This window comes from Echeneis naucrates, chromosome 8 (assembly GCF_900963305.1).
Source record: "Echeneis naucrates chromosome 8, fEcheNa1.1, whole genome shotgun sequence".
NCBI lineage: Eukaryota > Metazoa > Chordata > Actinopteri > Carangiformes > Echeneidae > Echeneis > Echeneis naucrates.
In genome coordinates this window covers 19,611,132-19,627,740 of record NC_042518.1, presented here as the reverse complement: position 1 = coordinate 19,627,740, position 16,609 = coordinate 19,611,132, and the positions used below count along the sequence as shown (strand labels likewise).

Here is a 16,609-nt window from a genome sequence, read left to right as displayed (position 1 = left end):
ATCTTCTTTCTCTTCATGAGTTTGGGGAAGTGGGAGCCAAGAAAGTCCATCGTATAGCACCGCCTTCCTATTTTCAATGGCGTAGTCATGTATTGATAGGAGGAGCACCCAACGCTGCATCCGGGTTGCAGCCAAAGGTGGGGTACTTTTTTTTTGGACTCAGAATGGAGGTGAGCAGACGATGGTCAGTGAGAAGCATAAACTTTTTTTGATACTTTCTTTTCATTGTTTTCTTCTTTAGCAGTGTATTTACATTAAACGTTACACATAACAAATAAAAAACAAACATTGGAAAAAGAACATGTTGGATCACCATGCTTCTACAGTTTGTTCCTGCAACACCTGCTGGTCCCATATTTCATGAATTCTGTACTACAGTTCAACATGAACTTCATGCAGCAACATGTTCCTGCCTACAACCCCCCCCATGCCTATCTCTCTCTCTCTCTCTCTCTCTCTCTCTCTCTCTCTCTCCCCCCCCACCCAACTGGTTCGAGGCACATGGCCGCCCCCCCTGAGCCTGGTTCTGCCTCTTAAAGGAAGTTTTTCCTTGCCACTGTCGCCAGGTGCTTGGTCATTGGGGATCTGTTGGGTCTCTTTAAATAAATTTATAAAGAGTTTGGTCGAGACCTGCTCTATATGTAAAGTGCCTTGTAACTTTGTTATGACTTGGCGGTATACAAATAAATCTGATTTGATTTGGTTTGATTTGTTCCTGTTTGTTCCAGTGTGATGGTCCTGCTGTCGTTATGTATTCAGTCCATTTCTCCCACTTCCGGCAGCACTGATCCTCTTGAGTCTGTATGAGTCAGTTGTTCCATAATATGTATTTTGGCTGGAGTCTGGCTTTTGCCACTTTCTTGTGATTGCCTTTTTACAGGCTTCTTACATAATTTTCATTATATATTTGTCATCTTTTAACACAACATTCCCTGTCATGATACTAAGATATAATAATGTACATGACTTAGATACACTGTAACTCAAAATTATACCTATGACCGGGTGTGATTTTAGGACAGAGCCAGAACACATGTGAATGGTCCACATTTATATCTCCAGTTTCTCCAACATGGCTGTGATAATGTAATATATTCTTTCCTAATTTTAGGTGCTATCAAGAATATAATTAAGTTTTTCCAACAATGTAATCTCCAAACATTTGATGATGTAGTTGACTGTGTTTTCCAAATATGTGACCATTCATCTTCCGAGATGTTCACACACAGCTGTCTCTCCCACTTCAGTTTTATATATGATGTAGTATTCCCTCTTGCCTCCATTAGTTGCCCATATATTGTAGAAATTATTCAGAATTTATTTGTGTTGTAGGCTTTGGTTATGGTTCTGATTATTGCATCATTATCCAAATTTACACTGTGTGTCATGGTTTTGGTTCTATGTCGGGGTTTGAGTTTTTTCTGTCTGTTTTGAGTTCTGTCTGGTGTCTAGTCTTTGGTCTGTGTCAGTTCCTGTCTTATTTTAAAGTCCTGGTTCTGTCTTGTTCCCCATTACTTTACTTCCTGGTCGTTATCCCCTGTTGATTGCTTTCCCTTCCCTAATGTGGATCACCTGTGTCTTGTCTAGTCACTGTGTATTTAAGTCCTGTTTTCTGTTTAGTCCACATGACATCCTTGTCACGTGTCTCTTTTATTCTTGCTGGTGTTTTGGCCTGCCTTCCCTCCTTCTGCCTGTTCACTTGTGTTATTTTGTTTACTCGTGTAGTTTTTATTTTCCTAATAAAAGTATTTTAAGTTTTCACCTATACCGAGTCTGGCTCCTGCATTTGCGTCCTCACCTGCAACACAACACCATATCGCGACAGAGGAAACGATTCCCTCCGACAGGGCCAGGGCCAGCTGGCACCCCGTAAATTCTGAGGTTATTTCTTCACAAACAGCTCTCCAAATTGCCGACTTTGTTCAGCATCTCTGAGTTTGGTCAAGGCACATGGCCGCCCCCCCTGAGCCTGGTTCTGCCTCTTAAAGGAAGTTTTTCCTTGCCACTGTTGCCAAGTGCTTGCTCATTAGGGATCTGTTGGGTCTCTTTTATATAGAGCAGGTCTAGACCAAACTCTTTATAAAAAGTGCCTTGATGTAACTTTATTATTTGATGTTATACAAATAAATTTGATTTGATTCACGCTATGTGTACATCACAACTGTAGCCACTAGGTGGAAGCATAGTACTGAAATGCAAGTCAAACGATTCTGTCACAATTCCACGTGTGACCATATTGTAGCTGCAATGGAGAGTGGCGCTGTGAACGCTGTTATCAGCAACTGTCATTGAGAGAGCTAGAGACTAAATGAAGAGAGGGACCGCTAACAGTAAAAAAAAAAAAAAAAAACGAAAAAAAAAAACGCAGGTGAATGAAATCAATAAACCCCTAAACCCATCTCAAACTGGCAAAATGTCTGCATCATGTTATTTGAAACACAGCAGCACCTTTATGCTGCTTTTGTTGGTTCCGTTTAAAGTGTTTAATCCTATGACTTGTGCTTTCTTTGTTTCAGAGTTAAAATATGGATTTTTTTTTTTTTATTAATGGTTTGGAACATTTAACTGGTAAAATAAAAATTGCCGACCTGAATTATTGTCTCAGTCCACCCCTGTGACCCTGTACCTGACTGTCTGCTGCTTAAATATAATATATCTGATATGAATAATTAATCTATAGCCTGGAAAGTTATATTACAAGACTTCTGAGGTTGGGATTTTCCTTTCTCACGGCAGCCATGGCTAAGTGGAGAGAAACAACCATGCACAATCTACAGAAGTTTCAAAGTCCATACAAGCAAATTTGTTGACAAGAAGTTATTCTGAGCAGTTCCTTAATTCAGAGGGGATTTTTACTCAACGAAAAAGTTTTACAAGTTACAAAACAATTCTAGGAATGATAAAGCTGCTTGCATGCACACGTGTGTGTGTGTGTGAGTGAGAGTGCTTCATTTCGAACCAGACAAACAGAACAGACAAAGAGGTGACTCCAAGCTGAACTGCTGTGAATGGAGGGGGCAGGGCTCGTCTTTTGCCTGACAATGTACAGAAGGCTACTGTACTTAAGGAGGTGCTAATGTAAGCTAATAGATTTCATTAAAGCCGAGGAGAGTAAACAACCATCCCTAACCCACTAACCAGAAAGAAAGTCGGTGAATCAGATCAATAAAACCTTATTTTTCTTACGTACAGCGGTTACATTCAACATCACAAATAAACTCCATAGTTTAAATATGGCTATTTTTATGCCCCAGCCTAGGGGAGCAGGGACACAACATAAAAGGAGTAAAAACACAAACTTTGTCACCAAACCAAAAACCAGTCAAAACCAGGTACAGAATACAGAACACAATATGTCCATGGCTGTAACAATATCAGGGTTTTTAGGATTTGTTTGTTTGTTTTTATGTTTTTTTTTTTAAGATTTGTTAACTGGTGAAATGATCCCAACCTGAATTATTGTACCAAAAATATAAAACATAAAAAAAATGTGATGGGTGGTTGTTTAACACATAAACTCCCCCATCTCATCCAACGACTGGACAGTTTCAATAGGCAGCCTGAGGTAATGCTCGGGCCAATGCACGTTTTCCGACTCTCCTGTCCTACTTGTTACCCTCCTCCTTCCTCTCTGCCATTGTCATTCACAAACACACACACACAAAGAAAAAACCGTCACACCTCCTTTTGTTTAGTTCATAATCCTAAATTGTTGTGACTGTCATTAGCATACTGAAAAAATGTCTTATCACTAGAAGTATTTTAGTCTTTCAGGAAGACTTGACTTCATAATGACTTTGAAGTGGATCAGGATCAGAGTTGGTTTATTGAACAAATCGAAATAAGACACATGAAGCTCATGAAGCGCACAAAGCCTTTGTTTTTTACACTGAACTGACCAAGCCAGCAAAATGTTGCTTCAGTGTGCTGTTAACCCTGTAAAAGCACACCAGGGTTGAGTGTGTGGGGAGTTTATTTGTGCTGATGACCATAATCGCTGTGAAACAACTGGAAAATAAGGTTTTATTGATCTGATTCACCACTTCCTCTCCCCATTCTCTCTCTAGCTCACAACACAGCATCAGTTGACCTGGCGTTTCGGTTTAATGGGTGACCGTACTACGTTGTGACTATACAATGCAATATTATTTTTATTGTTATTGTACGGTGAAACTGAAACACTGGCATTGCAACTCCTTTGCTGCTTTCTTCCGGAGCAACTCTGCCTCCCCCCTGTTCATGTTCACTGCTCCATGCTGCTGTCTTATACCATAAGACATCCTCTTACTCACTACACCCCCTTGTGGTTGTGTGAGCACATTGCAATGTCACACATCGATTCACACATCTAAGAAGATGTGTGACTGACGCATGAATCATGTGAGAATCATGCACAAATATGACCAAATTCAGCCAGGAGCAACTGTAAATTAGGAATAAACCCTCCATAATAGTTAACACAATCACATCACAAGGAAAGAAAGTAGTTGGCTGATGTTAGTGGGTGCTGGAGCAATGGCACATTCCTTCTCTCCAGTCACTATGCTCCACTGGTAAGATCATGCCGAGCTCAGTGAGGTGTGTCAGTTCTGCCTCCTCTTTAGGTCAAAGAGCGTAGGGCACATTACGTAGCGGGCAAAACTTGAGGACCTCATTGTTAAAGATATGATCCAGAGCTTGTCTTACAGTAAATATTCTTCTCATTGCATGCTTTAAACTGTGCTCTGCAAGTCACCAGCTCTAAATTGTACTGGCCTTACATGTCTGGACATGTACGTCTTTGGTTTGTCAAAAAGGAAAAGAGAGAAGCCTCTAACTGAAGCTTAAGTGGTTGGAAGAGGAGCTGCCTATGGGCTGTTGGCTGATCATGTGTTTATGACTTCAGTTTGGCACTTATTATTGTTTTATAATATTATAACTGGGTCAAAACTGACACTAATACTATAAAGGTCCTAATTTTCAACAGAGAATCTTATAATTTAGTAAAATAGATTTTTTTTTATTTTGTTTCGTTTAAATAGAAGTTCCTGACAAAGTCAAAAAGTCTTGATGCAATAAACAAACTTATTTAGTACTTATATATATATTTATATATTTAAACCCTAAAACTGGTTGGTGCCGTCATACACAACACAGGATTAACAAAAGAGAGAGAGAAAATCAATGAGCATGATATTGTTGAATGTATCAGGAATGGTCTACTACACTGAGGCAAAAAAATATTGGATTTGGCAGGTTGGGCTTTGCTTGCCTACATGTAAAATTCTCCACATGGCCCAAATGAACATGTGAAGAACAGACAAACTACTTAATAACTATGATATACAACCACCATATGTAAATTTTTCAACACAGTACTACACAGAACCACTGCTCCAAGGAGTCTGTAATCTATCCAGCTGTGACATATATGCAGAGTCAAGGTAAACACTTGCACTGGATGAATCTTTTTTAATTGGGTATCTGCCAGTTATGGGATGTAAACAGAATTTCTTTGATGTTTTCCAATATTGCCATGGAGAGAGACAAGTGGCTGGACTTCCTGTTTTATCTTGCAGAGGAGGAGAGTTGCTTACTTGCACTGAGTTTACTGTCAGTTGCTGATAGAGTACTTTGATTAAGTCAGGAGACCAAAGCAACATGCCAACCAAGGAGAAGGCAGAGTCTGAAGGCAGGGTTGCCTTGTCTGCATTCTTGCCATTCTTGCCCGGAGTTTGTGGTGACAATTTCCTTTTTCCAAGTTGAGAAAATGAATATGCTCAACACCGCCAAGCTTGAAAGATTTGATACAAAAAAACATTAAACAAAACACAAAACTGACTTGTGCTTATTTGTGTTTGTTTTATGTTGCAATCTGAGTCATATCTAACTAGTCAGCTAAGTAGGGACAGAGTTTGTTCCCCCAGGTGGGTAAGAGAAGTCTGACAGTTACCCTGTGACTTGAGTTCAGCTTTATACGTCTAACCTCTGGGGAGAGCAAATGGTGTTGATATTCCTTTGTCAACTGTTTCCCTGAGAGGGAGTCATGAATAGTATTCCCTTCCTGTCCTGTCATGTTTATGACCTCAGGTGCCAAATGCCACTTCCTGGCTATCTCCACAGGATCTTCACAAATGAAGCTAGGCTAATCGGTCAAAGAGGTTAGTTGGGAGCCATATGTCTAAAGAAAACAAGGCATTTGGGGTCTCACAGTTCAGATTTCCCCCACAGCTGACAGATCTCTTCAATGTTTCATGGAGGCTGGTGACAATGCCTGCGGACTGACGGACCAAGATAATTGTTCCCATGTTAGCATACATGTGGTTTTGTAGCCTCCTCTTTGGACTAATGTGTCACAATAATGGCTCCCTGAGCCTAAAAAACGCTCCTATAATAGTTATTTCCTTGATGTAAATTGTATTACATTTAAAAAAGTACATCTTTTTATGAGCTGTGGCTAATGGCTGTTTGGCCCAAGTTGAGAAATAAAGTTAATAAAGTAATTATAATAATTTAAATATGAATACTAAAATGTAAAGCAAAGTTGGGCAGAGTAGGGAGAGAATGAGAGCTGCAGGAGGGGATATTCAATACAGGTGTAGGCAGGAAAATTATGCTGCATGAAGTTCACAGAGACATAGGAGCAGCAGGTGTTGCAGGAACATGGGGTAGCGATGATTCACCACCTGATTCACTACCACAGAAAGAGGTGCTCAGTGCTTCCCCCAGCAGTCTAAGCCTATAGCAGCATAGGTAAGGAATAAGTGAACTTTAGCAATTTTCAAGACCAGGCTTAAAACTTTTCTGTATGACAGAGCTTATAGTTAAAAAGTTAAAGAGTCTGCCCCCTGGACCGATACTGGAAGTTGGTTCCATAGAAGAGGAGCCTGATAACTGAAAGATCTACCTCCAGCTTTACTCTAGGAGACTCTAGGAACCACAAGTAAACCTCCATCTCAAGAGCGGAGTGGCCTACTAGGACAGTAAGGAACTATGAGCTCTGTGAGATATGATGGAGCTTGGCCATTGAGAGCTTTAAAAGGTAACACAAGGATTTTAAATTCTACTCTATATTTTACTGGCAGCCAATGAAGAGCAGCTAACACAGGAGTTCCTATTAATATTCGTGCAACAGTGTTCTGTATCAACTGAAGGCCTTTCAGAGATTTGTTTGGACATCCAGATAGTAATGAGTTACAGTAGTCCAGCCTTGAAGTTACAAATGTATGGACTAGTTTTTCTGCATCATGCTGAGAGAGGATGTTTCTGATTTTCCTAATGTTTCTCAGGTGGAAGAAAGCTGCCCTACTGACTTGTTTTATGTGAGGGACAAAGGACATGTCCTGGTCAAAGGTTACACCAAGGGTTCTTACAGTGGAGCTGGAAGCCAAAGTAATGCCATCCAGACTGATCAGATGTTTCCCTGACCAGCAGACAACTCCAGCATCAGTTCATGAACTCTGATGCTCTAGCTTTCCCTGGTCCAGCTTATGTTATGGTTACAGGAAGGAAATGAGGTATGTGGGTGTAGTCTTCTCTGGGTTGCACACTTCCTCTTCGTATTATCTGGCTCCTTTCCTGCGATCAGCCCCTAGCAGCTGTTGATGGTCCCTGTTTTCTGTGCAAGAGAAAGGAGAACAGACACAAACCACAAAGTTCACAACCCCAGTGTATCTCCTTCATTCAATAATAAAAAGGCCATGATAATAATATACTGTATATAGATATTTCATAAAAAGTGTTTTTCAATCATGTCTATATGCTATCCTATCCAAGATGTAGACTCAGGACACTGAATAAGATGAGAATCACAGTTTTATTGCATAGGAACCAGTAATGGGTGCAGACGGCAAAGGTGAATCCGGGCTGTGGAGTTTCCAGACGAGCAGGTGAGTACTGAATTGGGCCGGTAGATGGGAGGAATGGAGCCAGACAGCAGGTTTTGGTAGGAACCAGTAAGAGGTGCTGACAGCCAGTGTGGATCCAGGCTGTGGAGTTTCCAGACGGGCAGGTGAGGACTGAAGCAGGATACAGGAACTAGACACCATAGAAGAGTTGGTTAGCTTCAGATTTACAGAAAACAAACGTAATTGCTAAGAAGCCTGAGGTTTATCAGGTTCCTCTTCTATGAAACCAACTTCCAGTATCGGTCCAGGGGGTGGACTCTAGCAATTTTCAAGATCAGGCTTAAAACATTTTTGTATGACAGAGCTTATAGTTAAAAAGTCTTAGTCTTTAGCTATGCTTCTATTGGCTTAGACTGCTGGGGAAGGACTGAGCATCTCTCTCTCTCTCTCTCTCTCTCTCTCTCTCTCTCCCCCCCCTCCCTCTCCCTTGCATGTGCTGATAAGAACCATGCTTCTTAAAAATCCTTGTTTCTCCCAGTTCTAAGCATGTGTACTGCATTTACTATCCATATTCTCCCAAAGTCTCTGTCTCTCCCAGCTCCTCTCCTCTCTCCCCCTGTCCTCATCCTGCAGGTGGTGACTCATCATGAATTCCATACTACAGCTTATCTCCATGAATTTCATGCAGCATCATGTTCCCGCCTACACCCACGACAAGCCTCTCTCACTCTCTCTCTCTTTCTTCCTCTCCCTTTCTCTCTCTCCCACTCTCACTCCAACCAGTCGAGGCAGATGGCCGCCCCCCCTGTGCCTGATTCTGCCCGAGGTTTCTGCCTCTTAAAGGAAGTTTTTCTTTGCCACTGTCACCAAGTGCTTGCTCATGGGGGGATCTGTTGGGTCTCTTTAAATAATTTTATGAAGAGTTTGGTCTAGACCTGCTCTATATGTAAAGTGCTTTGATGTAACTTTGTTATGATTTGGCGCTATCTAATTTGATTTGATTTGATTTATCCTGTCTCTCAGTGTGACATTGTGGTACGGTAGCTGGACAGCACAGGGCAGGAAAGACCTCGCCCGGGTGATAACGACAGCGCAGGGGATTGCAGGCTGACATCTACCAGATCTGGACTCAGTTTACACTTCCCGAGTCCAGAAAAGGGCACATTGTCACAGATGCTACACACCCGGGCAATGCATTGTTTGTACTGCTTCCATCAGGAAAGCGTACAGGAACATTGAAATAAAAACAAACAGAACAGCTTCTTCAGCTTCTTCACCAGGGCTGTGAAAGCAATCGCCCCCCTGCTGTGAAACATTCACATCCCACCCCCCTACAGAATCCACACACACCCTACTGACAATCAAACAGATCACCAGTTCTCAGCAGTAAAACAATCACACATTCAGAACTTTTCATAGACTGGACTTGCACTAAGCTGCATTTTATCTCCACTTTTATCTCTCTTAAGAGTTCTTTTAAGCTGGGAGTGTGCAAAATTTCATTGTGTCCTTGTGTACTCTTGAACATGAACGTGATAAAGACAATTAAGAAGAAAATTCCAATGTTCCAGAATACCATACAACCTCCATAATTTGTCATTAATATCACAAAGCTCTGTCCAAAAAAGAAGAAAAACCTCTTTAAAATATTTAAGTTACTCTCAAGCACTCATTCTATGCATCTACCAATATCTAAATGGGAAACAGATCTGTGTCTGTCTGCTGCATTCTACACCCAGATCTGCCAAAACACATTTAAAATAACAAAATTTTGATTTTACAATTTGAATTTACAGCTTATCCACTTAAAGTACTTCACAGATCACACACAACTCAATAAAAGATGCATAGAATGGGTTTCTCTCTGAACCTAAATCTGCGTCTTGACCTTGCCTGCTAGCATGTGCCATCTCTGCAAATACATTTACCTTCCCTGCACTACAATACTACTTTCTCTGTAAAGGTTATAAGTCCTGTTGATGGCAGTGTTCTTATTACCCTCCACATTCAGGATCTCTCCCTAGTGGTCAGTTAATTCTAAAAAACTTCAAGGTGCACTTCCCTGTGCTACAGCCCTGCTAAGTTTGAAGCCATGCCTAGACACAGACACACACACACACGAGTATTTACAACTGAAATTGTGAAATGGGTTTGTATGTCTCTGTGTGTATTTCCCGTCTCTCTCATTTGGTCTCTGGCTCCCTGAGGACAGCAGCACATTTTGATTATTGACGTTAATGCTTTGTTCTTAGGTATCTTTGCAGCACATTTTCCACTATACCACTGACAACTGATTGCCACACCTCAAATGTATTCCTTTGTTGCTCATTCCGTTCATTTGAGGGTGAGTTAAATAAACTGAATATTTTATTTTAAAGCCTGACAAACCCATGTGCTTTCTCCTTTTTGATATGGCCTTTGAGCCAGGTCATGTCAAATTCAACTTGGTGTTTTGATTTTTTTTTTTTTTTTTTTTTTTGGTTGTTTGATTGCTGTACACCTAAGTGCCACTAACCCTTTGCCCTTAATGTAAGGTAGTGTTTGTTTAAAATGACACTGGCTAAACGTTTGTTTAGCCAGTGTCCATATGCTCATAGGGACACTGCTATGGGGAGGGTGCACGTTCAGAGTTACATCTGGTAGGGAGTTTCGCTAAAGGGATGGCATGTGAGGCTACGAATGATCATGGTGGTCGTAGTCGAGAGGAAAGAGCCTGTAACTACTGCAACAAAAAGGGCCATTTACAAGCTAACTGTTATGCGGTAAAAGCTAAGTTGAATTCTGGAGTAAAGTTAGGGTTTTTGACGACTTTTTTATTTTACCTTTATATTTCACCATTAAAAATTTTTTACCTTCCCTTCTTTGATGTCATTTTTTTCACCATAACCTCATCTGACCAAATGAGGAGTTGAAGATGTCAATGCTCTCACAGGTGGAACTATTAAAGGGCCAGACTGAGAAGAGTCTGGGTCTGATGGCGGCACAGACAGCCAGAACATGGTCGTGGCAGGCCTGGCAGAGGGAAAGGCAGAAGTGGCCAAAGAAGGTTTCTGGCCAAGAACAAGCAAGTCATACTCAAACGAACACTCCTCTTCAGGAGGCGGCCCTTCTACAGGTGGCGAGTTATGGGAAGAGGCATGATGAGGCAAGTCCACTCCAAGGACAGCCTTTAGCATGGTATGGTGGACCTGTTTGACCTTGTGTTACGAGGGGGCCCCAGATGGGGGCAGCGTCACAGTATTTCCTCCCTGTCTCCTTCACCTTTTGCTTTTGTTGTAGACACACCTAATGGCAATCCCCATTACCTGACCTATTTCAGGAGAGGGAAGGATTCTCTCTCTCACTCTCTCTCACCTTTTTGAGCTGCTGCCCTTTTGTTTTCCCTGCAGGTTTTTGTGCTGGGGGATTCCTTGGTTACCTTGTTTGTTATTTTAGTTTAGTTTGGGGCTCTTCATTGGTTAAGTTTTCAATTTTCTTTTGTCATTTAGGTTTAGTTATCTTTTTCTCTATTTTTGATAGTTTAGAGGGGATAGCTGGGTGCAACGGCCCACTGCATGGTTGGCCCAGCGATTCTCCTTCTTTTGTTTATTTCTGTTGAGATCCCCATCCTGTGTCTTTTCATGGGTATTTTGCTTTTTTTCTTAACTCATTTGCAATAAATGATCTTTGACATTGGTAACCCTTTTGTGTGGAGTGTCCCTTTTCATATGTTGCACCCCTATTTGAGCCAGTTTTTCAGAGAGGTTGTAACACCTTGGTCTCGTCATCCACTAGCACAATAGTGTACATTGAGCTACCCTCCTTGGGTACCCTCAACACTTGATCAGAAAAATATCTCAGGTCTTATGGGTCCCCCTTGCACTGAAGTCTCACAAGAATACCAACTGCACTTCACTCAGTGGCACATTTCTGTCATGCTGGTCATGGGCTCTCTTTCGGTGATCAGCAGCCCAAGCGTTCCCTAGCACCTTCAAATGCTACCTACAGTCAAGCTTGATGCTTTTGAACACTCATTAACAGACCCACCTACAGGACTCTCAACTGTACCCAACAAAAAATCTATTGGCAGTCTGGATTCCTGACCGAACATTAAGAAAAAGGGAGACTCTCCTGTGGACTAATGGGGAGTTGTGTTGTAACAATAGAGGACATGGGGCAGACACGCATGCCAATCCCCTTTTTGGGACACTGGCAGCTTGCAAAGCAAATTGTGGAGCATCTGGTTAAACCGCCATTGCCTTTGGGGTGGTATGGGGTAGTGCGCAATTTTCCAATGCCATACAAGTTGCACAACTGCTGCAGGAGAGAGCTTTCAAAGTTATGGCCCTGGTCGGAATGCAAACCAGCAGGGACGCCAAACTTGTAAAACCACTCTTGGCCACAGTAGCAGCACACTGATCCCTGGTAGGGACAGCAACTGTATATTTACTAAAAACATCCGTCAGGATCAAGACGCTCGCTACACCATTCTGGGCAGGCTCTAGAGTAGTGTAGTCAAGGGCAAGGATTTAATAAGGGCTTGAAGCCAAAAATGTCCCATGAAGCCATGAGCCCTTGGGTGGACACCATCGGGCCACATCAGAGGACATACCAGGCCAGTAGCATCAGGACCGTAGGAGGGCCAGTGTTTGCTCCGCTCCCTGGTGCCCATGCTCCTGATGAATTTGGAACATAACCTCCCTAATGAAAACACCAGGCAACAACAGCTGGAACCCGGCTTCAGCGCCGAAACACTTTATGGTACAAGATATCATCTCTCTCAACTAGGTGGTCCCACTGTCAAAGCAGAACAAGCGTAGACAGGGACAGCCGTGCCTGCACCTCATGGCTGGGATGCCGCTTCTGCCTCCTCCACATCCTAGGGGGCCGGGCGGATGCTGACCAGAAAGAGCGTCCGCATTGGTGTTACTCCTGCCCGACCAGTACTTGATCTCAAAGTTGAAAGAGGCTCGCTGTGCTCCCTCTGTTCAGTGGCTGCCAGTATGGCAGAGGACAAATGACTGAGCAGGTTGTTATCAGTATATACAGCACACTTATTACCCAACAAGCACTCTCTTAACTTCTCTGTCATGGCCCACTTAAGGGCCAAGAACTCAAACTTCATGGAGCTGTGGTTCACCATGTTCCTTTCTGTGGGTCTTAAGCCTCGGCTAGCATAGGCTATTGGCCTCACCTTGCCTGCCTGCACCTTAGAAAAGAGCCACCATGACTTGCATCCACCTCCAGAATGAGAATGGGAGGGCAAAGTCTGCGTATGCCAACACTGGTGCAGTGGTGTGCTTAGCCTTCAGTGTTTCAAAGCTCTGCTGGCACTCATCAGTCCAACAACTGATAAGTCGTTGATCAGTCTTCTTACCAGTCTTTGCACTACCACATGCAGCTACAGCCTTATGCAGAGGGGCTTATCCAGTTTGGCAAATCCCTCCACAAACTACTGGTAAAAACTGGTGAAACCAAGAAAAGAACGCAGCTCCAAGGCAGTAGTGGGACTTGGCCAGTTGTAAACCACTTCAACTTTACTCGGATCTATGGAGACACACCGTTGCCAAAAATCAGATGACCCAAGTAATGCACTTCTTTCTAGAAGAATGAACATTTGCTGAGCTTGGGTTTAAGGCCCTCCTGTTGAAGCCACCCTAGTACCACTTTGAATCTCTCCAAACGACAATGTCAACAAGATACAGCAGCAAGGACTGGCGATGTTGGGCCCCAAAGATATGTTGCATTAACCTCTGGAAGGTGCTGGTGCATTGCAGAGCCCAAAAGGCATTCTGTTCCACTTGAACAAGCCAGAAGGTGTACAAAAGGCTCAATCTCAGCTGATTCTCAACAGATAACGTGGACAAATCAGTGTTCTCTACCTACTACTGCACACTAGGAGAAGCCACGGTCGTCACACTTGATGGCACCTCAGTGAGCCCTGAAGGAAGGCTGACGACACTGACAAAGTCCAGTGTGCCAACAGCAGTGGAGCCAACATTAACAACAGGTATATAGGCTGTGCCCCTGATTACTCTGACCAAGGCTGGGGAAGCAAGCAACCCAGCTGGCAAAACAGCATCCAAGGGTTCAAGCAGTACTATAGAGCCCGAGTACTGCTCAGAACATGTAGCCACGATTTTCACAACGCTGCTAGGAATCCGCCAGACTTTCTTACCCCGGACCTTCACCTTCCCTGGACTATCCTGATGGGCTTGCGTGCTACCACAATGGCACTGTTGTAGGGCCTGCACAACCTGCTTGGGACCCTCCGAAACACAGACCTGAGAGAACAAAGCTGCGCCATGTTACTATAGTGGAACAGCTCCACAAAAGTCAGACCTGTAGTAAACACCTCACCCAAAACTCTCACGAAGATCCACCAGGAGCCATCGCTGCTTTGTCTCCAAGCTCTTCAATCTGCATACAAAAAACAATAAAATTAGGGCACACAATAAAACAAAAGCTGAAATCAGCAATGACACAAAAGAAAGAAAAAAGAGAGGAACACACGTCTCAGCCGTTCCAAAGAGTCATCCTGCCAACAATGCCAAGTGTTGTGGAGAGGAGAAGGAGGTGAAAGGGTCAGGGTTAGGGTTAGGCACCAGGCAGGTGTGTGGTACTCAGTCAGTTACAAGTTTGCCTCAGTGGACCAGAGGGTGACCTCCTTCGGCTTGAAGACAGGGGGGATCAATGATCAGCCTGATCTGAACCTGAGTGGTGTACTATTATTATTCTTCTGTGCTAGCCACAATTTATCCATTATGTACACCATGTTCGAACACTAGGGTACTCAGAAGTGTACCCTAAGGTCAATGATTGAGTTTGTAATCATATAATCTGACCTGAGACCACACTCGGGTAAAGAGAGGGGCAGAGCTCACAACTGATCACCATCTGTTGGTAAGTTAGGTCAGGTGGCAAGGGGGACCCCTGAACAGACCAGACCCCTTAATGAGTAATGCGGGTAAACTAGGAACATCTGGGGGAGGCCCCTGTCCAAGAAGCCTTCAACCCCCATCTCCAAAGGAGTTTTGGCATCCCTGTGGAGGCTGGGGGCATCAAACCTGAATGGCTGATGTTCAAAGCTTAATGCACAAGGAGTATGACTTAAAATGATAGGCCCCACATTGAATGGCTGACTAGAGAGTGAAGTTAAAGCAGTAACTGGTTGTCGAGAGTTATTCACACACTGGCACTGACCCATAAATGTAAAAGTGGTTGGTTGGATGCATAGCACTCAGGTCTCATCGGATCCCATTATAAGTGGAGAAAGCTAGGCCCATCAAACACCTAGTGGACTTAAATGATGCACTACTTTATTATTATCTTGCACTCAAGGGAGCACCGAGGAAACACTGAGGGACTTTAGTCTCAAGGCTCTGTGTCCAATTTTGCAACCTGAAGTCTGCTTAATGACAGTGGCGAACTGTGGACCCAGACCCTGGGCCTTCAATAGGTCTACATGTAGCAATAAAAGATTGAATGTAGCAATACAAATAACAGCCAGAGCCCTGTCACATGGTTGTTCTCCATATTAAAGTAGCAGTAGCAGGGTCTCATTGAGTGTACCATGATGGATAGTATGCCGTTGAGAGATGGACCCAAGGAGAACAGGGAGAGAGAAAAGATGAATTACATCGACATCAGGTGGACATCCTGTACAGTAAATTCACAGAATATTAGGAGGTGTAATCCCCACCCATCCATACAATACTGCCTGGCTGCAGCGCATTATCAAGTCTATAGCTGAAGTTGCTGCTTTGTTAGCCTGCTGGTTATAATGCATGTCTTTACGGTACTTTCCCACGAAAAGGCAGCTCCCTAACGGCATCGATTGCTAACAATACCAAGGGAAATGAAGATGATGAACACTACAAGAGAAATATTATAGCACATGAAGTAAAATACACTGAGTTGAGTTCTGTCTGACGTTCCCGCAATTTCAGTGTAAAGGCTCAAACCGAATAAAGTGATACGCTGCTTTGCTTCAAAATGGAAGTTGTCTGACGTCATGTGAAAAAGGGTCTATTGATAGGTGAGAAAAATTACTACCATGGTGACCATGGAAACTGACAGTGTATAGGATATATTAGACAGTATGTGAAGATTTTTTTCCTTAAGTTGATGTATTGAAGCAGGAAAAATTATCAAATGAGGATTTGAAAGTCTTTGACAATGATCAAACTATGATGGTTTGACAAAGGGTCACAGCATCTCCAACTCTACAAGTCTTGGATGCTGCTGGTCTGGATTATGTATGTGAGCCTGTCCATAGACCTGATGATTCTTTTTTGTCTCTGCAGGTCGAAAGTCAGTCAAGGCAGTGATACTGGGGGACAGAGATGATGTCTATGCAAAGTAAGTGTTTTCTCAACATTGCAGCTAGCTTTATTTATTTTTTTTTGTGGCAGTTGCACCTGTACAAGTATAGTAATAGTAACAGTGGCAGTGGCAGCAGTATTATAAAATGACGTCAACTGCATGGTTTCCCTTGTAGTGAGTGAGGCAAACAGCGTTGTGAAGGTGGCAGAGTGGCAGCAGACCTTCTACGCCTCAGATTCTGGCATTCAATCAGGAGCCACCACAGTGCAGGACGACGAGAGCAGCACAGAGTACAGCAGCAGCAAGAAATACACCATCAGCACAGCTCCCACTATAGCCTCTACTGGAGGAGGAGGAGACACAGAAGCTGGGACATTGGAGAGCCCCACAGGTAAGATTTTTTCCCACATATCATCTGGTTTCACTTGTTCACAAAGCTCTTTTCTTTCACATATCATCTCACTACGCCTTTGTTTTGC

The 16,609-nt window shown here is 43.1% G+C and overlaps 1 protein-coding gene across 2 annotated transcripts in view; it reads left to right on the top strand.

Annotated features, from left to right (window-relative positions):
- Positions 1-16,609, top strand: part of LOC115047973 (junction plakoglobin-like) — a 115,299-nt gene that overhangs the window by 60,346 nt on the left and 38,344 nt on the right. For both annotated transcript variants that reach the window (XM_029509247.1, XM_029509246.1), the window contains exons 2-3: positions 16,112-16,166; positions 16,306-16,521. In XM_029509247.1, coding sequence (XP_029365107.1) covers positions 16,151-16,166; positions 16,306-16,521 — 232 coding nt within the window. In that variant the 5' untranslated portion in view covers positions 16,112-16,150. The remainder of the gene's footprint in view (positions 1-16,111; positions 16,167-16,305; positions 16,522-16,609) is intronic.